The 25000-nt window shown below is 41.7% G+C and overlaps 1 protein-coding gene across 2 annotated transcripts in view; it reads right to left on the bottom strand.

The window, feature by feature from the left end:
* The window catches only part of CORIN (corin, serine peptidase), a 450167-nt gene that overhangs the window by 9539 nt on the left and 415628 nt on the right, over nucleotides 1–25000 (bottom strand). For both annotated transcript variants that reach the window (XM_077279814.1, XM_077279815.1), the window contains exons 19-21: nucleotides 17432–17606; nucleotides 7325–7596; nucleotides 4521–4648 (exon numbers count right to left, since the gene is read on the bottom strand). In XM_077279814.1, coding sequence (XP_077135929.1) covers nucleotides 4521–4648; nucleotides 7325–7596; nucleotides 17432–17606 — 575 coding nt within the window. The remainder of the gene's footprint in view (nucleotides 1–4520; nucleotides 4649–7324; nucleotides 7597–17431; nucleotides 17607–25000) is intronic.

Raw genomic sequence — 25000 nt, 5'->3', positions numbered from 1 at the left:
AACACCGCCCCAGATGGGAGCATATCCAAAGCACTTAAAGGCCTTACTGACCTACCCGAAGAATTAGCTCAAAACTCAGGGGTAAAGGATCAATGGGACACCTGGTTTAGGTGGTGGGATGGGTGGCAAAGAGTACTCACAAAGTTTGGAATAGCTATCCTATGTGTTTTAATTATATTAGCCTTAATTCTATGCTGCTTAGCTCCATGCCTTAAAAAGATGATGATGAAGACCATGGAAACCACAGTGATGACCATGCATGCTGATTTCGAAGATCCAATAGACGAAAGATGCTGCTGTGAAAGATGCTACTGTGAGACCATGAAAGAAATGCCATACCCACATCCCCTGGAATATGTCTACCTGAAGCACACTGATGAGGGAGAGACCAGGATCTGACTTCCTCCTGTGCAAAGCCCGTTAGGAGGGGGTCCATCTATTAGAGATAGGTCGTCTCGTCTATATGGTGAAGATTAGTTAGCTAGGTTCCAGCATTTTCAGCTAGGTAGGCCAGGAGGACAGATCGATAGGTTCGACAAGATTAGGGTTTTGATTTTGCATATCTCCAAAGGGGGACTGTTAAGGAGAGAATGTATGGCATATGAAGATATACTGAAATCAAACTTTTATGGACGCTTTGCTTAATATTAGATTCATGTCACTTTAAGGTTTTCTGATTCACTGTTATAAGACTTAATTCTGTTTATTATTCCGGACCAGGATGTGCCAAGATATGCCAATGTCCAGATGGATTTTGGCAAGGCTGTGTAATTCCCCTAGTCTTATCAAGAGTAAATGCACCTGTACATAGGGAGATCAATTCCCAATAAACCAAAGATCAGTAGAATACGTGCATAGACAGATGCCAACCTGACACAGAGCAGGCCATTAGGGTGATAACGGTACAGAATAATCAACAAACAATATAATCAATCAAAAGTGACTTGTGACAATTGTTATGTTGGAAAAATCCATGATGTAATGTGTTGAGACTGCCTGATTTCTCTTATAAAAGGAGGTATTCTGCAAAGCATTAAAGCAGGGAAGAATCATTTGATACATGATCCACTGTGTCTTGTATGTTCTTTCCTCCGTGCACGTACCATCTCTTTCAGAGAACCAATTTGGCCACAGACAATTAAGAGGGGTCACACCCTAGTGTGACAGAATTCACACTGCCAAAACACATCAAATGAGGGACAAACACCAGGAACGTGGCTTCAATTCACCCACAGTACAAATTGTACACTGGCACTGACACAAATGGCACTGCAGCAATCAGCCAGGCATGAGGTATCGGGGTTTGGGACAGCATTTACAGCTTTCAATTGAATGTCTCAGTAAGATGAGGTGGATGAGGGATTGGTGTAGGCCTCCTTTGCTGGAAGCCCTGATACCATATGCAACACCTCTACCTGCTTTCATGCTGAGCCACACTCAGGTGGCACAAATATCAGTTTCGTAGACTACCATTGTAAGGAAAATTTAAGGATAGTAACACGGGTAGTTGAGTCCAAGGAAGTGGAGACCTGACAGTCTCGGAGGCCTACTACTACAGGCAACACGCATGAAGGAGACAATACTAAAGTGGCATCAATTTGGTCTACACTTTCAGGGGACAGCCAGATGTGCTTATCCATCAGGACACCACCAGGAGTGCTGAACACATGTTCTGAGAGAACGCTGGCTGCTGGGCACGATAAAACCTCCATGAAGTGTGAGGTGAGCTCAGGCCACTTGTCAATTTTGGAAGACCAAAATGTGATGGTATTGATATTCAGTTCTAGATACTCCTGCACCATCCTCTCCATTCATTCACCACATGTAAGACGTGGACTCAGTTGTGCTGGTGGACGAGCTGGTCTAAAAAAAGTGTCAAATGACTCACAGAAATTTCTTCTTCCACTTACACTACTGCTGCTGCTAATGTTTTGGCGCTTATGAATTGATGTGCCGGAGGTTAGAAGTCTAGAGCTGCGATGCGAACTGTGTGTTTCACTGCTGTCCTGGGGAAAAGCTCTCTTAAGATTCTATAAAATCGTGTTTCGATACTCCAGCATTTGCGGGTCCCTTTCCAGGGTGGGAAGCATCTGGTAAAATTTGGTTTTATAACGTGGATCTAACAGAGTGGCAACCCAGTAGTCAGCATTATTCCTAATCATAACTATACGAGGATCATGCTGCAGATAGTGCTGCAAGAAGGCACTCATATGTCGGGCCCTACCATGAGTTTCAAGCCCATGCTGTGTTGGTTGGCTGGATAACAATGAGGCTCGGTTCCTCCGTCCCCTCCCCTCAACCACGAACAACAGAGAGGGGAGGATTATCCTCTTCATCTGACAGGTGCTTGCCCATCACCTCTTCCTCCTCCATTTGTTCCTCAGATCTTGTGCCTTTGATAACAGTTTGCCTTTTATCACCAGCCCCCCTCGATCGCAGTAATCCACCCTCCCTTGGCACCTGCCTGTGTGATGACAGTCTTGAACTTAGAGACAATGTCATCCCTTCTGCATCCTCCTCTGCTTCCTCCTCTTCTTCTGGGACCACCATCTCCTCCAGCAGACTATTCAAAGTCTGCTCCAGCATATAGATAACCGGAATAGTAATGCAGTGTAGTGTAGCTGACAGTATAGTCAGCGCTAACCATATTAGTAGCCATTTCAAAACTGTGCAGAAGGGTGCAAAGGTCCTTAGTCTGTGCCCACTCTGTAAAAGTGGTATGGGCCCCGTCCATACTGCATTGGCCCAGATTATACAACATGACATACTGCGTCAGGGCTCGTTGCTGCTACCACAGTCGCTGCAACATGTGCAGAGTGGAATTCCACCGTGTTGGCATATCGCATATCAACCTGTTAACTGGCATGGACAAAGACCTCTGTATCGACGCAAGTCGATGACCTGAGGGGCGTGAATGGTGGAAATGAGCACATAGCTTACGAGCTTTCTGGGGCAGCTCACCCAGGCCAGGATAGTGGTGGAGAAAATGTTGTACCACCAGGTCGAGGATGTGAGCCATGCAAGGCACATGTGTAGGCTTGCCTCCCAATAGGGCTGCCACCAGGTTTGCACCGTTATTGGACATAGCCTTCCCTGGATGCAGGTTCAGTGGAGACAGCCATTAATCAAACTCAGCCTGGAGAGCTGTCCACAACTCTTCAGCTGTATGACTGCGATCTCCAAGGCATATTAATTTTAATACTGCCTGATTGTGGTGAGCCCTGGCTGTGCAGTACAAAGGTGGTGGGGATTCGCTCTGCACTGTTGTAACCCATGTCTCATTAAAGCAGAGGCACAGGTGAAGGCCATAGAGGAGATAGAGGAGGAGGCAGAAGCCGTGAAGGAACTGTTAAATGTAGAGGTTTGTCCTGCAAGCCTTGGGGATTCCAAGACTTGTGGAGCAGCGCCTGCCCCCACGGCCACCAGAGTCACCCAGTGCCCAGTCAGAGAGATGTAATGCCCTTAACCATGCTTACTCGTTCAAGTGTCTGTGGTGAAATGCACCCTGGCAGACAGAGATTTAGTCAAGGAATGGGTGATGTTGTCTGAGACATGCTGGTGTAGTGCAGGCACAGCATTCTTAGAAAAGTAATGGCGACTGGACAATTTTTACTGGGGGACTGCGACGGTCATCAACTTTTGGAAACCATCTGTATCTACCAGGTGTAAAAGCAGCATTTGTTGTTCTCTTCATCAGGCACAAAATAACACAAAATCTGAAAAGTGTGATGAAGAGACCTGAGTAGTCTTGAAAGCTTGCAATTTGTTACCATCTTTTCAATTAGCCATTAAAAGGTTTAAACCACTGAGGACTCTCAAATCTTAATATTTTGCTCTGTGGCTGAAATTTTTAACTGAACTGCCGGAAGCAGCGAACGTCCAGCTAAATACAAGATCATACTACCAGCTTTTCATAGGCAGCGTGTGTAATGTACGCTACTGGAGCTGACATTTTGGAACCCCGATGAGTACTGTGTCCTATGCTCTGTGGTTGAAATTTGTAAACTACTTCTGTAGGTGTACTGTGCCCCATGCTCTGTGGGTGAATTTTTTAACTGGACTGGTGGTAGCAAGCCTCAGTCTCTGTGAGGGCTCTGTTACAATTTTTGTTATTCATTTACTTACATTTACTTCCTATTTTACCATGATTGCTATGGTGACACAACTCCTTTAAGTTATATCCCTATCCACATTTGTTTGCAGGGCAATTGTCCTGCTCTTACCCCCCATTTTTATTCCTTTTGCAGCCCCCTATCCCTTACTCTGACCATTTTCCAGTCATTTTTCAGCACTGAAGTTTGGGTCCCCATTGACTTTTGTAGGGTTCGTGTTTGGATCCCGAACTGGATTTTTTAAAAAGTCTGGCTGAACCCAGCAAACCAAACATCCACGGGTTTGCTCATCAGACTACATGAAGTGAAGACATCTTTACAATTTTACATCTGAACCATGTAATCAGATTACAGTGGATTTACATTAAAATGTCCAAGTTTACCTATACAAAAAACAGTATGACTTACCATACAAGAATCCACTGTGCCAGATTCATAACCAGCGCACAACATCCTGGATGTGATTGTGTCAAAATATGTCCGACAGTGCTCCAAAGATATGATGCGCACTTCTCCTTCCTGTAGTTTAAATGGCACTGATCAGAGAGAGGAAGCGAAAGGTTAAAGTGAAATAAACTGAAGTGACGTGATGTATCTATGGCAGCTTTGCACTAAATCAAGACAAAATACTTTTGCAGAATAGCATTTGATTTTCATTTTCTGGAAGGTCTGTTAGTAATCGAACTCTGTGTTTGCTTTAAGAACTACTCAACCAACATTAAGAAAATCTTAAGAAGTTTAATGAAATCGGCCTTTACATTAACATGACACGTAAATTTAACATCCATCTATCTGTCAGTGTTTATTATTGGAGGTGATGAGATATATAGGTAATGACATTTATTTTTCTGAATCTTCCGGGCAAATGAGTTTCACATGATGGTTAGGAAACAAGCACAAAACAAATATGAAAGGTCGACAAAATAATGGGTTCTTCGGAAAATCCATTTCTCACTAAGACTCAATTCAATGGCCATCGCAGTGGTTAAAGTTTCAGCTTCATGCAGCTATCTGCCATGTTTAGTATCATCCTTTAAAAAAATCCAAGGACACAGTGTTGAGGAGCAGCATCGGTTAGGGTCGTGAGCATTGGATTTTTTTATTTTAGGGGACAACCCTAGTAAAATAAAGAATGAAAAAACTATTATATCAAAGCCAGGTAGGCTAGGGTTAAATCGTAACTCTGCAGATTCTGATTAGATCACCTGACTAGTTGTTCACCTTAGGCAGTCAGCTCAGGGAAGATGACCAGACAGGATGTGTCTTGTAGTTGAAGAGAGAGACATGACAAAATCCCTCTTTGAGAAGAGTTTAACACGCCGTGTGCAGAGAACGGCAAGTATCAGTGGTTCCTATTGACAATAGATGTTTTGTGTGAACGAGCTGGGGCTAGCTCAGCCATGTATGACTAGCCAGGGTTGGTTCTGCTTAGTTAGCACCTGGACAAGGCTAGGGATTTATGTTTGAGTTTGCTTTGGTGCTATGCAACCTGTGAAAAGCAAAAAAAACTGCATGTGATTGGACCAAAGCTGCATTGCCTGCGAGGAACGTTGCCTAAGACCTAATGACTATGAGAGATAGTGAACCCTAAGGCTATGTGCACACTTTGCGGCGTCCTCTGCGGGTTTATCCCGCAGCGGATTTGATAAATCTGCAGGGCAAAACCGCTGTGGTTATCCCTGCAGATTCATCGCGGTTTGTCTTCCAGTTTCCGCTGCGGGTTTTACTCCTATACTATTGATGCTGCATATGCAGCAATATGCAGCATCAATAGTAATGTTAAAAAGAATAAAAATTGGTTATATACTCATCCTCTGATGTCCCGATCTCCTCGGCGCTGCACGCGGCGGTCCGGTTCCAAAGATGCTGTGCGAGAAGGACCCTTCATGACGTCACGGTCATGTGACCGCGACGTCATCTCAGGCCCTGCTCGCACAGCAACCCAGACCGGACGGCCGCGTGCAGCGCTGAGAGGTGAGTATATCATTATTTTTTATTTTAATTCTTTTTTTTACACACAAATATGTTTCCCAGGGCCTGGAGGAGAGTCTCCTCTCCTCCACCCCGGGTAGCAACCGCACATTATCCGCTTACTTCCAGCATCGTGGGCACAGCCCCATGCGGGAAGTAAGCGGATCAATGCATTTCTATGTGTGCAGAATCGCAGCGATTCTGCACAAAGAAGTGACATGCTGCGGGTTATAAACCGCTGCGTTTCTGCGGGGATTTTCCCACAGCATGTGCACAGCGGTTTGCGGCTTCCATAGGGTTTACATGTAAATGTAAACGCAATGGAAACTGCTGCGGACCCGCAGCATCAAAATCGCTGCGGATCCGCGGTAAAACCCGCAAAGTGTGAACATGGCCTTACAATATATTTATAGTAAGCTATGCTGAACAACACAAAAATGTCAAGTATAGGGTGAAGTCTGACAACTAATAAATAATCTTCCTTAACTCCTTCTAGTCCTAGCCAATTTTTGTTTTTGCACATTTTCTCCTCCCCTTCCTCCAATACTTTTTAAAGTTTTTCTGCTTGCCTTTTGCAGGATAAGTTAGTTTTGAGTCACTCCATTCACTTTACTATGTAATATACTGAAAAATTAGAAAAAAAATTCCAAGTTGAATAAAATGGTGCGACACATTGGAATTCCACCATTGTACTCTGCTTTGTTTCTTTACGGCATGCAATGTGCTGCAAAAATGACCTGGAAACATAATTTTGCAGATCAGGACTATTATAGAGATTATTAGACTATTATTTTACTGATTTTAAAAAATTCAGAACTTTGTAAAAAAATATTTAGTTTGTATCGCAATTTTCTGAGATTAATATATATATTTATATTGGAGCAATATGGGGGCTTGTGTTTTGAGTGGCAGGTTAGTCTTTTTGTTGGTACCATTGGTATGACATTTTTTGTGATTGTTCTTTATTGCATTTTCTTGGGGAGGGGGGGGTGAAGTTGCGATGACCAAAAAAACCCAATTGTGGCATTTTGATTTTTACTTTAAAAAGTTTTCCATATGATTTTAACACAGAAAGTATTAGTATGGTACAGGGCCTCGTGGTCAGTATGACATTAGTCAGATGTGTTTTAAATATGGATAGTAATATGGAAATTTCACGGGAGGATGTTCTCCTTTTAAACACCCTGGTTACTTTTTTTTTTAAATGCATGGGTATGATATTAGAAAGAATTCGTACTTACTTTTGTTTCCCATATGACCCCAACCTGTAATATAACAGTATGTATCTGGTTCAACCAACTGTCCTTTGGATGGTAAGCAGACAGGTCTTACATAGCTGGTTTCCACAATGTCTTCATTTAATTCCACTATGCTAATATCATAATCCACTACAGCTCTGTTGTAACGAGGATGAAGGATAATGGTCTTAACCAGACGCGTCTGCATGAAATCAGATGGATGATCCAAGTTGTTTATTCCAAACACAACTTTCCACACTGCTGCATGTTCCCTCCTGAAAAACATCATCTTCAATTTATGAATTGCTAAAGCTCAATGTATAATGTAACAATTTGTCAACTTCTCTTGATTTTTAGCTGTCACCATTGGGCATGTGGTAGACAAATATCCATATTATCAAATGATGGACTAAAGCTGAAGTATTAAATGATTTTTGATATGCTGTGGTTCCTTTTACCCACTTTTGATCAATTTAATCCTGGGGTCCTGAAAGCCACACCAATTGTCAATCTGTGGGGCAAAAGCATTCAACTTATGCACGAGCAAGCACAAAGCTGTGTATGATTTTCTGCCGAGCCCATACACAGGTCTGTGTGCGCTCATGAATAACCTGACTGCATCTAGTCGCTGGCTGAAGGCCACAAATGGACCTACTGTGATTATTGTCATAGAAGTTATTTAGTACTTCATTCTGCTTTCAGACCCTGTTTGCTTGTACAATAGACGTTGACCCATTGTAAATTGTCCTGATGTTCTTTAACTGATCCAATGTAAATTTACCAGATGTTCCTCAGATGATTAATCACTTATGTTTGGATTTTTTAGCACCTTTCTGTACATCCAACTATTCAACTATCTCTTGGTTCTTAACTCCTCCTTACTTATTTTTCCTCTCTTGGATTAGTCCTTTTATTTTTTAATCTCTTAATTGTACTTCCATTTTTCCCATCTCACTATTGTTTTCACCATGACTTATGATCCTGGCTATCAATAAAAAGGAAAACCAAGTGTAGACTTGTATGCCAAATATAAGTTACTACACTGTGTTCCAAATGATTATGCAAATTAGATTTAAGTGTCATAAAGATTTAATTGTTTTGTTTTTCAAATAAACTCGTGGATGGCATTGTGTCTCAGGGCTCAATGAATCACTGAAATCAATCTTAAACACATGTGATAATTGGTTTTCCAGGTGATTCTAATTAAAGGAAAACTACTTAAAAATGATGTTCCACATTATTAAGCAGGTCACAGTTTTCAAGTGACATGGGAAAGAAAAAGGATCTCTCTGCTCCTGAAAATCATCAAAATAGTGCAATGCCTTGGTGAAGGGATGAAAACATTAGAAATTTCCCAAAAACTTAAGCGTGATCATCGTACTGTTAAGAGATTTGTGGCTGTATCTGAGCACAAATGTGTTTGTGCTGATAAAGGCATAATGAGGAAGATTTTTGCCAGGCAAGTTCATCGGATTAAGAGAGTGGCTGCTAAAAAGCCATTACAAAGCAGCAAACAGATATTTGAAGCTGCTGGTGCCTCTGGAGTCCCTCGAACTTCAAGGTGTAGGCTCCTTCAAAGGCTTGCTGTGATGCATAAACCTACTATTCGGCCACCCTTAAACAGTGTTCACAAGCAGAAATGGTTGTATTGGGCCCACACATACATGAAGACTAATTTCCAAACAGTCTTGTTTACTGATAAGTGTTGAGCAACCATGGATGGTCCAGATGGATGGAGTAGTGGATGGTTGGTGGATGGCCACCATGTCCCAACAAGGCTGCAACGTCAGCAAGGAGGTGGAGGAGTCATGTTTTGGGCTGGAATCATGGAGAAACAGCTGGTGGAGCCCTTTAAGGTTCCTGAAGGTGTGAAAATGACCTCTGCAAAGTATATAGAGTTTCTGACTGACAACTTTCTTCCATGGTCTAAAAAGCAGAAATGTGCCTTCAGGAGCAAAATCATCTTCATGCTGACAATGCACCATCTCATGCTGCAAAGAATACCTCTGAGTCATTGGCTGCTATGGGCATAAAAGGAGATAAACTCATGGTGTGGCCACCATCTTCCCCTGACCTCAACCCTATGGATAACCTTTGGAGTATCATAAAGCAAAAGATCTATGAGGGTGGGAGGCAGTTCACATCAAAACAGCAGCTCTGGGAGGCTATTCTGACTTCATGCAAAGAAATACAAGCAGAAACTCTCCAAAAACTCACAAGTTCAATGAATGCAAGAATTGTGAAGGTGATATCAAAGAAGGGTTCCTATGGTAACATGTAACTTGGCCTGTTACGATGTTTTGGCCTTAAAGAGCTTTTTTGTTCAGTGAATGTGACCTCCTAATGCTGCAAATTCCACAAATGAGCATTTTCAGTTCTTTAAAACATATCAAATGTTTAGAAATTCTACTGTGCCTAATAATTTGGAACAGTGCATTTTGAGTTTTTATTCATTTTGGAGATTATACTGTTATCATTGGGAGTTTTTTTCAATAAAATTCGATGTATACTCTAATGGGTGATTACTTTTATTAGACTGACTGTCATTTGCACTGACCATTTAGGAAAATCCGATAAAAATGTAATTTGCATAATAATTTGGAACATAGTGTAGATGGAGGCCTGATGCTATCGCATCGGGAGGGCGGTAATGGCACAATGGGGGCAGGCTTTGCAGCGTTGAGAATCTCTCCCCCCATGTGCTCACCCACCTATCCACTCTCTCTTTCCCCATGTGCTGAGTTCTCCCGTCTGTGCTCTCTTCTTTGACCTGTTTACCCCATGTGCTATGCACTCCTCCTGTACAAAGATGGTGGCGGTCAGTGAATCATTCGGCTGATCCCAGAGGCAGCGTGTTCGCGACAGTGTTCTGCTGGTGGAACCAAACAAGAGGCTGAGAATGGTGTATACAGTGTGTGTGTGTGTTTTGCGTACGGCATATACAGTGTGTGTTTGTGTGTGTGTGGTGCTACGGTGTATACAGTGTGTGTGTCTGTGTGTGTGGTGTTCCGCTGGTAGTATCATGCAAGAGGCTGGTACCACCAGCAGTTTCCATATTGAGACACCAATAACTTGGGTGTCCCAATATGGAGGTCGGTGAACTTCCGCCTCTTGGAATTCTGGGATCCGGACACATCTGGTGTGAAGACATTACAAGGTAAGTATATATTAAGATTGTGTCGGGGAGTGTTATTTTCTGCTTTGCAATTTGAGATTTACAAGACCAACTTGCATTTTTCATATATTTTGTTTCAACTTAAAAACGTTGAAAATAAACTGAGCCCATGTGTTCTGTGGTGTTAGAGATCTTTGGGAGTTCTCAGAATTCTCAGAATCAGGAATGGCTCGGTATTTCTTCAAGGTCTTGGGGGGAGAACACAAGAGATTGGAAGGTAAGAGAGGTTCCACTGGCCATCGCCTAGACATTTCTGCTGTCACACGCCGTTGATGTTTTGGTTTCTCCAAAAGTAATGTTAAATACTTTTAAGTAAAAAAAAGACAAAAACAGAAGAAAAATGATAAGTCATACTTTTATTGGCTAACCCGAAAAAAAAGTAACTTGCTTAGTGAAGAAACAGCTGTGATCAGAAAGAAAAATATTTTTTTTCTGCTTTTCCAATCAAGGTATACTCTACTATATTCACTTTTGTGCTTTTTTTTGCCACAAGATTATTTACCACGACATAGATTTCTAAGCTAACATGGTAGGACAATATTTTTTGTTTCTCTGGAAGATAAACCACCCCAGAGATGGTAGAAGCAGTTTCCTATTTCTTACTGAAATATACATACATGCTTAATCAAGTGTGTAAGTCAACAAATCCAAAATAAAAGGATTATATCTTAAAAATTAGGAAATATTACTTGTAATAATGAATACCTTCTTGCAGATTTTTTAAATTTATTATCTGCTGTCTTTCTGTTGCATTTTAATTTACAAGATGTATAACATTGAGGTATGTGACTATAACCATGATTTATAAAGAGGCTTTTAGATTTTACTAATAAAAGCAAAGTAAAAAGTAAAGGCCATTACCGAATAAAGTTTTATGACTTGTCACGTCTTGACGTTAGTTAAAATGTCTCATTTTCCTGTTAATTATGAGTAATAGAAATGTTTAACTACTGTGAGGCAGTGAGAGGAGTCATAGGCGAGGGCTGTTATGTATCCCCTAGGATGCGTATAGAGGTATACTGAACCCACTGGAGTGCATTGTAATGACAGCTACACCTGTAGTTACAAAGCAGAATAAAAGCGAGTGTGGATTTGGTCAAACTATTTGACCAAGTTAGATTTTTAGGAATACCCGACATGGGCTTTTAGTTTCGGGAGATTTGCAGGTTTGATAATGGGGCGAATCTCTCCCTCCACTCTGGGTTTTAGGAGTGGCTCTATGTCCACGACTCCCATTTAAACTCTCAGTTTTGTCTTGATGGTGTCAGTGTTTTGTAGGCAGAGCAGAAGGCTCTATGCAATACTTGCCTATGTGAGGATAACACAGAGCCCAGGAAAACAAGGCTTCTGATGCACCCAAGAAGAATACGGCGGTGCAGTTGCCCATGGCAATAGTTTTTGATACGGACTGTTTGGATGACCCGGCTGTGATCCAGAGGACAACGTTTACCTTACTTTGTGAGTTTTTAAAATAAAGACATTTTATGTTGAACGCTCTTGGTTCACTACCTCTTTATCACACTGTGTGAACACCGCTGCACTACACTATTTTAAGAGAACCTGTCATCAGGATTATACATATTAAATTAAAGGTATGGGCATAATGGTGCTGTTATACTGTTTAATACATACAATACCTTCCCTGCTGCACACTCCTCCTCCCCTCCCCATCTCCATAGAGAATAATGGGCTTGGTCACATGACACCAGCAGTCCATCTGCTATGAGCAAGATGGACTTGAGTAGCTTTTTCACACTAGATGATGAGTCCAGGAGGAGGGGAATCAATGTCTTATCAGAGAAATCTGCTTCCTTCTCCCACTTATCAGATACATTGCAAAGTTTCTTCTAATCGCCTGTACTATAGATTTGCGCAAAGTTTGTTGAAAGTACATTTCTGTTTTAACCCCTTCCTGACATGTGCCATATATATACTGCTCTGCGGGAGCGGTGGTCCCGCAAACAGCAGTATATGTATACTGCAAATTAATATTACATAGAAGCAAAAATAAATTTGTGTACTAGGGTCAGGTTAATTTTGCATGTAGCTGAACAGTGGGCTCCAAAAATCATTGTTACTTGTGGGCCTTTGCAAACCCAGTCCAACACTGGCTACAATTGGAAGTGACTACTATCCTTGAATTTGCAGTAGCAAACACCAGCTGCAGATGGCAAAGGCTCAGCTCCTGTTATCGCTGTGCCATGGTGGGTGGCCAATGGAGTAAGCTATAAACCTTGACAAATCTGTTTGACAATTGTATCTACCGGTATTTTTAACTGAATCTTATCTGTCTTCTGAAACCACAAGATTTAATATCAGTCACCAGAAGATGTGGCTAGCTAGGAAGTGGAAACGGAAATGTAATTTTACATGCTGGCCACTAAAATGAATGGGCAACCATATACAACAAAGATCAATGCTAATCTTTGCCCCCTTTTTGTGTCCACATACCCTAATTGGGCACCTGGGCAAGCTTCGTCTTGTGGACAACCCCATTAGAGTATTAATGTGTTGCAAATGTTAAATCAAATCTAGTGGGGAGAAAAAAAAGAATTCTCAATCATTTATGTGTTTCTCTTTCAGTCCAGATGTTTGGGCTCGGACATCAGCGTGTTTTACATTTTTGCCATGAATTGGTCTTCCATCACACTGCGTAGAGTTGTCCCTTTATAGAGTAAAGATGCACCAACAGCAAATAAAAGACATTCCACCTATAAATGTGCTAAAATGAATAATGTCACAGATGGAAACACAATCTGCTTTGCAGTCATAACTAAAGAGCACGTTACAATGAACTGTATTTTTCTAATGTTTGCGCGTGTTTCTTGACAACATTTTCTATATCTACTGTATAACTTATTTCTGTTAACTGGAGCTGTACAGGGGAGCCACTTACAGACTTATTAAAAGGGAGAAGAGCAATAATCTAGATTGGCGAATTGTCATTCTATATGGCTCCCTGTGGAAAGAGATCATGAAGTCATTAGAACCATTCCCTGGAATTTCTTATGAAACATTAGCCTTTAACAAATGCCTTCCTATTGAGCTTCATAGCTCTTATCAACTGGTTTTATTACCTAATAACGCTGTCAGCTTTTACCTAATTTACTAAGTTACTATTAGTTTTAAAAGAAGTGGAAAAATAGATCAAATAGAAGAAAATATATCCTCTTGCTGTGTAATATAGCTTGTAATATTGTTCTCAGAACAGCAATTACTGAAATGTCCTGTGAAAGGCAATAAATACAAACCGACCTTCACAAAAGAAGTCATATGCTCCTACAATGCAGAATAGCCCAATGATTGCTATAATAATTCACAGCATTTAATGGAAATTGATACATTCATCCCCTACTGTGTATGTAGCTGTGCGCATTATGCATAATTCATGAAAATTATACTGTTCTGAACAAATGCAAAATATGCTCCCTGTATCCATAGCAGTACAGGATAGGTTTGAGTGACAGTTGTCCCCTTCCTTGTACTGAAGAGAGCACAAAGCGCTGGGACGCACGACTGAGTGGGCGGCATACAAGGGCAATGCCCGCCCACCGGAGCGGATATGACGTTACGGCATTTTGTGCCGACGTCTAAGTGTCCGGAACGAAGGTGCGTTCCATGAATCTAGGGTGCATTAATATGGGTACACCGGAAGTGAGGCTCTCAGCGTCCGGAAGCATGAGGTTGCAAACGCCGGTGAGTAACATATAAAAAGAGGCGGTAGATGGACTGCCTTAGCGATATGCTCATCTAGTATGCGTAAAGGTGACACAATCCCCTGATGATTATTATCCATATGAAACGCGTTGGGAGGCACTTTTCAGCAAGGTGGACCCAGAGGGAATGATGCGGTTGAAAGTAGTAAGCCGCCCTGACGGGCCACTATAACTCAGAACTGCACCGTGTCCAGATGATGACCGGCAGAAGACAGATGAGTAAAACATTTGAATATACACATGTGACAAGTATAGATTTAGGCATGAAATGTCTGCATACTAAGGGAATTTACATGGCCATATTGTCCCTGCCTGTATATGAGCATTAAAATAGGAATACACCGCCTTTTTTGGTAAGAATATGTACATAATGTTACGGTGTGTATCTAGAGGCATTTAAACCTCAATTAATTTTGGTACGCTACCCCACCTTACCATATTTGTGCAGATCTGGAGCGTCTATATATTTAGGGTCATGGTTCTATAGACTCTGGCGCATTGTGGATTTGTATGAGATACCAGTTTGTCTAATTTTGGGACAGGATATTATCTCTTGGCGGTGATATGCTTATGCGTTTTTATATTCGATTTTTTGTTGTACTTATGCACCTTGCACTTTTTGTTAGCACTATGTCTGCACTTTTTTAACTAGAAGGAAATAAAAGTTATTTTATATTATATGGGAATCCGCTTATACTAAGATAACTAAACCTTGCATCAAAAACACATAAGACAGAACAATTTATTAGGCTATAGTTGTGAAAACTCCTGAAGGCATGTTTCAGGTCTTTAACAAGCTGACTATGTAGTGAAATTTGCTGCAAAAACCACTAAATTGTCCTGGATTATCATCAATAAACCACCTGGATTTTTTCTGCAGGAAATTAACTGATCTTTATTTATTATATATTACAAACTAAAATGCTGTATTCTTGCAATGTTGCAAAAAATTGTCAAATATGTCATCCATTGGAACTTTCCGTATCGTGAAGCTCTGTTATCTGCCATTCACTCCATTTGAGTGCACATTTCCACTTCTACAGCAGTCTGTAGGCGTTATAGGTCTAGAGACTTACTTTTCCTCACTCACTAGCCAGCACTACTCTCGTGTGTTATGCCTGTATGGAGTTTGACAGACAGGAGAGAAGGAACAGAGACATAATATCCTGCCTCCACTATCCGTAATCTGTGTCTTTCCTGCAGATTTCACTTTACAATAGACATTGGACAATGGGTCGAGCAGAAATTGGCAGACACTGTGGAGTGATTTGTTGGTGACAGGACAACATCATTTATGAATAAAGTAACTGGTAGATTGTCTATCTTTCATATTACCGGACAAATGAGATTAAGTTGTCTGAATATAGTGACCATTTAAACTCACAACAGCTTCCATGGTTCACCAGTAGAATTTGAATCAGAAATTTAGCAAAATATCTTTCATGAAGAGCTGTAAAGGGGCCCATTGTCTATAGCAGTGGTCTCCAACCTTTTTGACCTGGAGAACCACATACAGCTCTGAGAGATAGTCAAGACTCACTAGTCACATCCATCTCCCTCCACCCTCACAGTAGTGGCAACCAAAGCCCCCATTACTGGTAGAATGATAACCAAAGCTTTTCCACAAAAATTACTCTAAAGCAGAATATCAAGATCCAGGGGTTCCCACAGTATTCTCCCATCAAGCACTCTCAACACACTGTCGGATCCAGCTTCAAGCACCAACTCTGACAGGTAGTATCATCCGGTCTCCAGTGCGCCATACTTAAATGTATCTCTAAACCCCTAAGACCAGTATATGTGCATCCAGATCTGCTCTTCTGCGTGGGGCTACTCACGTAATTCACTATTTTGAGATGTACTCTTCATACTCATTTGCTAGAGCTGTAGCTAATGCACCAAGCCAGGCAGACAGTAATTCATGGGACTGAGAGCCACATGTGGCTACAGGTTGGAGACCCCTGGTCTATAGCATCACCCTCCATAAATGAACAGTCAATATAAAAGTTCTTTTAATTTTAGGATATAAATTATATGGGATCTTTCACCAGTATGAATATGTTAAAATGGTCACATAAAGGAATAGTGGCTGCCGATCTGAATAAAACTCCATTGTGGAGATATTTACTAGTAAAATTTATATGCTAATTTTTGCAGTGGTTTTGCGCTTGCAGAGATTCTTTTTTAGGGCGGTTACTTTTTTTCCTTGCATGATGTTAACCAATCACAACAATTGACATCATGGGGGAAAAATAGAAAGAAGACACCCACAGAAATGGTCAGACCTAGCTTTCTCTGTGTGAGACATGTAATGACCTCATGGCCAAACCCTACTGTGATTACAAGTTTGGGAGGGGAGTAGTGCAGAGCTGTATGCCATTACAAACACCTCTTGCAGCTCTCCCTTCACAGTGCTATGAGCTCTGCTCTACATCCCTTACTACCACAATGACTGCTGTGAAATGAGAGCTGCAAGAAGTGTTTCAAAATTACAACCCGTACTGCTCTACTCCTCTTCTATGCACTGAGTGCTGAGAGAAGAGCTTCAAAAGGGGTTTTTAAAGACACACAGCTCTGCTGTACTCCTCTTTTTGTAAACTGCTGTGAAATGAGAGCTGCAAGTGGTGCTTGTAATAACACACAACTCTGCACTACTCCCCTCCCCTGCTCGTAGTCATACTGGCAGTGAGATCAGTGAGAAGAGCGGGGCTGTGTGTCATTACTTATCTACTACAGAGAAACCGAGAAAGCTGGTTCTGACCTTTTCGGGAAGGGGGGGGGGGGGGGGGAGTCCTGCTTATGATTGGTCATCATGCATGGCAAAAGTAACCACTTCCAGAGAGGACTCTCTATTCACGCCACCTTGGTCTTAGCAAAATTCGGCATATCAACTCTACTAGATAATATCTTTGCAATATATATGAGATAATAAAAAATAAAAACTGTGCTTCATTCTGCTCTGCAGCCACTATTCCATGATGTGGCCAGTTTCACATGCAAAAACTGGTGAAAAGTCCTCTTTAACTAGGGTAGGAAAAATAAAAAAAAGAATGTGTATATTGAATCCACTATAACAAGAAGATATCTTTTAGCACAGAAAAAAATGATCTGTAAAAGATCTACAGGTTTACATCAGCTACATGACCAGCTAAGCCATTTTTTAACCTATTATGTAACTATATAATAAAATGCTCTATTTGTAAGTAATTAAAAACTCACCCTTCAAAGCAATGTGCCACTGTTAATACCCATTTTTTCCCTATAAGGACACAGCCGCAAATGTGCCCACTAGGTTCACTCTGTAAAGAGCATTGCCATGGCCATCTACCGGGTCGACTGGTTCTGCCACCAAGTATCCTCTTGTTCATTCGCGCTGCAGGGCGACGTCCACAATCTGAATAGACATGAACAGGCTAGATATTGACATTTCATTTATATCATCTTATTACATAGACTGGAAATACAAAAAAGATTAGAATGGTGGAAAAAAAAGGTAATTCTACCTAGCTGTTAGAGATGAGTAAAAAATATTTGTGATGCCCTGCAATGTCTTCTGTTACAATTGGACCAAGGCAACCTTCATTCTGTGACCGACATTCTCGACCCGATAATTCTATCTTTTTGCGCTTACTAGGACCCATGGTATCATGACATTGCATGAGGCCTAGTTACTTGCAGTCTTGATATCCGTCACATTGCAACATCATGATATAGATTGGATGCTGGACCAGAACAGCATGAATCTTTTTGCTCAATTGTAATAATTATAGTTTTTATTTGTAATAATTTGTGGTTCATTGTAGTTTACCAAACAATAATCTTACCTTTGCTGTTAATGAAGCTGGAAATGTAATACAAAAATGACAAAAATACATTTTGCTTGTGATGATAATATGACTATATACAGAAACAAGAGCAAAATATTCATGGTAGTTTAACCAGTAAAGCATTACTTTTAGCATATTTCAATTCATGCAGTGCAATTGATCATACAAACAGATACAATGAGGTGACATTATTATTTTGTGCTTGGTGCTGTATTCACGTCCTGATGAGGATTCTTACAACCGCATATACTAATATTGTAATGGAGGTAATCAAGGAGGATTTCATCTATGCCTGCGATCACTTCGTGCAGATATTGAGGTGGTGATGGTACATAGATGACATCTTTCTTTGGGATGCTACCTATGATGAATTGTATGATTTTCATATACCGTATTTTCCGGCATATAAGACGACTGGGCGTATAAGACGACCCCCCAACTTTTCCAGTTAAAATATAAAATCTTCTTAAAAGTCGGGGGTCTTCTTATACGCCGTATGTCATCTTATAGGGCCGGTGAATATGTGCCTTTTGGCGTGGGGAGTGGTCCCGATGACGAAGAGAGGGGGCATCTCACAGTAAAGTGTGAGTGGAGTATATCCCCCATTACCTCATTGCGGCAGCGTGGGGGTCTCTGTGCTGGGAGCAGCAGCTCCTCTTCCTGCCGTGGGTGCTCTGTGCTGTGGGGCGGTGGCGCATCTTCGTGCCGTGTGTGCTGTGGGGCGGCGGCGGCGCATCTTCTTGCAGCGTCGGGGCTCCTCTGGCATCTCCTCCAGGCCCGGAGGCACTGGCAGCCCCGTTGCTCTGATGCGGTGGCCTCCGGGAAAATGGCCGCTGCTCAGATTCAGATCTCGTCTCCCGAGATCTCGGGAGACGAGATCTGAATCTGAGCAGCGGCCATTTTCCCGGAGGCTGCGATGCGGTGGCCTCTGGGAAAATGGCCGCTGGGGGCGGCGCATGCTCAGATTCAGATCTGAATCTGAGCAGCGGCCATTTTCCCGGAGGTCACCGCATCTAGAAAATTATTGCAATTACACATTTTGTTATACACGTTTATTTCCTCTGTGTGTCTTACAACGACACAAAAACCTAGAGAATAAAAGGCAAATTGGACTTACACTGATGAGTAAAAGGGTAACAATGTTTTGAACCTTTGACTTTCAGGCTCCATATCTCATTATCCACTTCTGCTTTGAACTTCAGACTGCCATTGTTTTATAGAGAATCATCTTGGATATCTCAGGCTTTAATTTGACTTGCAACTATTTAGTATAGGGTTAGTTATGCAGATTCTTGTCATGTCACTGTTTTGCTCCTAAAGATCTAAATTTTATGCCTGTATCCTTCAGGTCATGCTCTCAGTCAGATTCAAACATGTGTTGACTGAAATTTCCGGTCTTTTCTACACGTTCCCAAAGTTGGTGCATACTGGTTTACTCACTTTGGTGTGTACACAGTTGTTTCTTCAATTCTACCCACAAGTGTTTGAATCGGTTGAGGACTGGGGACTGTGGAGGCCAATCCAGCACCTTTACTTCATTGTCATTAAACCATTTCTTCAGCAATCTCAATGTATGCTTCGTGTTGTTGTCCTTTTCATACCCATAGTACTTGAGTGCACAAAGTGAGGCTATGCGCACACGTTGTGTTTTTTTTCACGTTTTTTCGTGGTGAAAACGCTTAAAAAACGCTTACAAAATGCATCCCATTATTTTTAATGGAATTCCGCATTGTTGTGCCCATGCTGCGTTTTATTCCGCAAAAAAAAAAAAAAAAAGCATTGCGGAAAAAAACGCAGCATGTTCATTAATTTTGCGGAATTTTGGCGATTTGGCCGCTATATAATTGTATTGGGACGCTCCAGAAAAAAACATGAGAAACAAATGCGAAAAAACACGAGCGGATTTCCTGCTAAAGGAGTCCGGTTTTGCAAACATTCCGCAACGTGGGCACATAGCCTAATTCATCTTGTATACTCACATATAGCTCAGCATTGAGAGCACCATAGATGAAAACCGTAACAATGCAGTGACATAACAAGTATCTACATAACTAATCATATGCTAAACAGTTGCAAATCAAATTTAAGTATGAAATATCCAAGATGATCATCTATAAAATGATGGCAGTCTCATGTTAGAAGCAGTAGTGAATGGTGAGATATGAAGCCTAAATTTCAAAAGTTAAAAATATTGCTACCCTTTTGCTCGTCAGTGTAATTTCACACCAAACCCCAAAAGTGGGCTGGACAAAATTGTTGACCCCTCAACTTAATATTTGGCTGCATATGCTTTGGAATAAACAACTGCAATTAATCTTTTCCTATAACCATCAACAAGCTTCTTAGGCTGTGTGCACAAATTGCGGATTTTGATCAGTTTCCGCAACGTTTTTGGACGCGCGGAATTGCATCTAATCCGCAGTGTAGTGCACAAGCAATGTTAGTCAATGGGAAATTGACAATTGTTGTGCACATGCTGTGGAAAATTCACGCGGATTCACAGCATTTTATTTTCCAGAGCATGACAATTATTTTTGCAGATCTGCAGCGTTTCTGCACCCATTGACTTCCATTGATTCAGTCAAATCCGCAGCAAAACCGCAGGTTTAAAAAGATCTGCGGTTTTGCTGCGGAGTTGCCTGCGAGAAACGTTGCAGATCAGGAGGAGGAAGAGTGTGTGGGAGGAGTGTGGGCGGAGACTGTGTGTGTGCGGAGATGTGCGTGTCTGTGTGCAGGTGTTTGTGTGTATCTATGTGTGTGTGGGGCTGTGTGTCTGTATATAGGCAGGCATCATCCGATGGGACTACTAGTCCCATCCGGCTATGCCTGCTACAGTGACAGCTAGCCGGATGATGGGACAGTAGTAGTCCCATGATCTGGCTACTGTGTTCAAGTGTAAAAAAAACAAACAAACATGCACACATATACAGCACATACAATATACAGTATATACTCACCAATCACCTAATAAAATAGTAAACCACCATATACTATCTGATCCGATGTAATCCATTTAATACCGAGTGGAGAGCTGTCACATCAGCAGATGTAACCGCTCTTCAGGGGCTCCGGTGAACAAATGGCAGGAGGTAATCCTCTGCACTGTATCCCTCCACCGCCGTGAGTTCAGCGGAGTTCATACTGTCACTTGCAGCACCGCTGCGTGGGAAAATTCTCATGCAGCAGTGCCGTAAAGTGAGAGCATTGAACCCTCAGTGATAACACTGCAGGAGCCATTGTCTCCTGTCAGTGTGTCACTGGAGGCCCTGCAGAGCGATCACATCTCCTGATGTGACTGCTCTATAGGGGAGATCATAGTGGGACACTCGTTTTTAAATGGACTGCATCAGACCAGGGAGTATTTGTGTTGGTTGGTTTATTTTTATTTTTTTGCAGGAGATTGAGGGCATTGCATGGATTAGGCATAACAATAAAGATGGCAAAACTGTGTTTAGTGTTTTATTTAATTAAAAGATTTTTTTTCTGGCTGTGTGTTTAACACTGTCATATCTATAGGAGTAGTAATAGATAGGTGTCTTATTGACACCTCTCCATTACTAAGCCAGCCTGATGTCACCTTACAATACAAAGGTGACATTAACCCCCCCATTACCCCATATGCCACAGCTACAGGGCACTGGGAAGAGAGAGGCTAAGGGTCGTAATTGGAGCATCTTACAGATGCGCCATTTCTGGGGCGGCTGTGTGCTGGTGTTTGTAGCCAGGGGGGCCAATAACCATTGTCCCTTCCTAGGCTATCAATATCAGCCCGCAGCTGTCTGCATAGCCCTTTCTGGCTATTAATTATAGGGGGACCCCATGTTGTTGTTTTTGGGGGGTCCCCCTATTTTAATAGCCAGTAAAGGCTAAATATACAGCTGCAGGCTGATATTCATAGCCTGGGAAGATTCATGGGTATTAACCCCTTCCCAGGCTATAAACATCGGCCCCCAGTCGCTGGCTTTCCCTCTCTGGAGCAGAAAATTGTGTGGGAGCCAACAACATTTTTTTTTCAATTATTTTTTTTAAATTAAACAGATATTGCGTTTAACTTGCGAGAAACTCACAAGAGTCTCGCACCTCAATACCTGGCACTGCCAACAGCACTTGGCACCGAAGCGTGTGGCTGCATGTATTTCTATGCATATGAACGCTCCGGTCCGAGTGCAGGTGGCAGTGCCGGGTATTGAGGTGCGAGACTCGTGTGAATTTCTCGCAAGTGTGAACCTGGCCTAATACAGATTTTGTGTGTGTGTCTTTATTTAACTCTCTATGTACCATTTTATTATGTTTATTACTAAACATCGGGCTTGGTATTTATCTATCTATCTATCTATAGATGCAGTGTATCTATCTATATTTCTATCTATCTATATATCTATATTTCTATCTATCTATAGATCTATCATCTATCTATCTATCTATCTATCTATCTATCTATCTATCTATCTATCTATCTATCCATCCCATATCTATCTATTATCTATCTATAGAACTATCTATCTGTTATCTACCTAATATCTATCCATAGATCTATCTATTATCTATCATCTATCTATTATTATCTATCTATAGATATATCTAATCTATCTGTGTGTGTAAACATTATTCTTCAATGGAGTATGTAAATGAAGAGGTTGGACAAGAAATAATGGATCGCCCCCAGTGTAGGGCAATGGGGTACTCGGTACCGGGTCCTGCAGTTCGGGAGATGTCACGGTGGCTGACCTGGTCCGATGCCCTCAGGGGTGTCCAGTAAAAGAGTTTATATATGGGCAAGGTGCAATAAAGAACGAGGAGACAGGGTTGCAGTCTTTTACCTTGTTTACTGAAGACTTCAGATGGTATCCTCAGCCCGGAGCACCAGATGACAGGGCAGGCAGTGTCCGGACAGTATGAAGGCAAATCCAGAGTCCCCTTATCCAGGTGGAAATCAGTAGCCTTCCTACTAGCGCCTGTGTGTTTTTAGTACCTCCCTGCTGAGCTTCTCGGTAAGGTCCTCACAACTCTTGTAGATGTTCTAGATGTTGTTATTTCTTCCTCTCTGTCCCCCAGATGGTATGGATAGGACAACCCGTATGACTGGGATAGCCTGGGGCTTGTTTGTAGGGACCCTAGAGACGCCCCGACCCCCACAATTTGCCACCGTGTCTTCTTAGGTATTAAGGTCGGGCAGCCAACTTGGAATTGACTGTCCTGCCGGTCTCTGGAGCAAGGCTTAGACACAGTTGCTCCCTCGGTGTTCCTGGCTACCGCCTTCTGCACCTCAGAAAGGAGCAGCTTGTTCCTGGCTGATCTCCCTCTGATATTCCTCTCCTGTGCTCTGCTTTCCTGCACACTCTCTGCAGTATGTTCACCTTTTTGTGTCTTTTTCCAGGAGTTGCAGCACTTCAGGCCAGCAGAGCTCCACTTCTTCTGTCTGCCTGACAGGAACTGAACTCCTTTCCCTCCAGATCAGGATGTAAATAGGGGAGTTCACCCTAAACAGGCTTAGAGCTCCCCCTTCTGGTCTGGAGTGTGAACATGTTGCATGCATGTAATACCTGAATATGACATGACATCACTTCTCCCCTGAAAGGATAATGACATCACTGCGACTACCAGGACACTGGGGCACCGCAATAACATCACAATTCTTTTTTTTTGTTAAATAATAGATCTTTATTTAGCTTACAAAAACGCATACAAATGCGCATGAAATTCCGCATCAAAAACACATCAAATCCACGCAGATTTTTACCTGTGTTTTCTGCCAAGAGATGCAGAATCTGCGCAAATCTGCAACATGTGCACATACTCTTACACCTCTCAACTGGAATTTTGGACCACTCTTCTTCTGCAAACTGCTCCTGGTCTCTCATATTTGAAGGGAGCCTTCTCCCAACAGAAATATTAAGATCTCTCCACAGGTGTTCAATGGGATTTAGATCCAAACTTGGCCACTTCAGAACTCTCCAGTGCTTTTCTTCCATCCGTTTCTGGGTGCTTCTTGAAATATGTTGAGGTCATTGTCCTGCTGGAAGATCCTTGACTTAGGATGCAAACCCAACTTTCTCATTCTGGACACGATAATGCGACCCAAAGTCCTATGGTAATCTTCAGGTTTCATGATGTCGTGGACACAGTCAAGGCACACCGTGCCAGAGACAGCAAAACAAACCCAAAACATCTTTGAACCTCCACCATATTTGACTGTAGGTACTGTGTTCCTTTCTTTGTATGCCTCATTCCGTTTTTGGTAAACAGTAGAAAGCTGCTTGGTCTCATCTGTCCACAAGATGCTTTCCCAGAAACATTTTGGGTTGCTTATGTAAATTTTGGCAAACTGCAGTCTAGCTTTTTTATGTCTCTGTGTCAGCAATGGGGTCCTCCTGGGTCTCCTGCCTGCCATAGTGTTTCATTTTATTCAAATGTCGATGCATAGTTCACACTGGCACTGATGCACCCTGAGCCTGCAGGACAGCTTTAATTTAGTTAGAACTTGATTGGGGCTGCTTATCCACCATCTGGACTATCCTGGACTATTGCCCACAATTTTGTAAAGGTGCCAACAATTTTGTACCACCCATTTTGGGAGGTTTTATGCAAAATTATAACCAATTTGCCTTTTTTCTCTGTTTTTTGTGTTGTTCCAATATACGCAAAGGAAACGATCATGTGGATAACAAAACATGTGTAAGTGCAATAATTTTCTGGGAGAAATACTTCATTTTCTGGAATTATTTCAAGGGTGCCAACACTTTTGGCCATGACTGTATATGTCGAGTGGAGATCACTGTATTTTTATTGTATCATTAAATATAATATTATTGATCTTTAATTATTGATTTATCTAATTATGCTAATATGTTATACCGAAATAAACTAGTCTGCTACATCTTGTATTTGAGCCAAAACTTCTATTTTTCACACACGACTTTTTTATTTTTTTCAAAGTAGATAGTTGTATATATGTGATTAG

Source organism: Ranitomeya variabilis, chromosome 1, assembly GCF_051348905.1.
Source record: "Ranitomeya variabilis isolate aRanVar5 chromosome 1, aRanVar5.hap1, whole genome shotgun sequence".
NCBI lineage: Eukaryota > Metazoa > Chordata > Amphibia > Anura > Dendrobatidae > Ranitomeya > Ranitomeya variabilis.
Note: the sequence above shows the minus strand (reverse complement) of the source record. Positions and strands in the feature narration are given on the sequence as shown.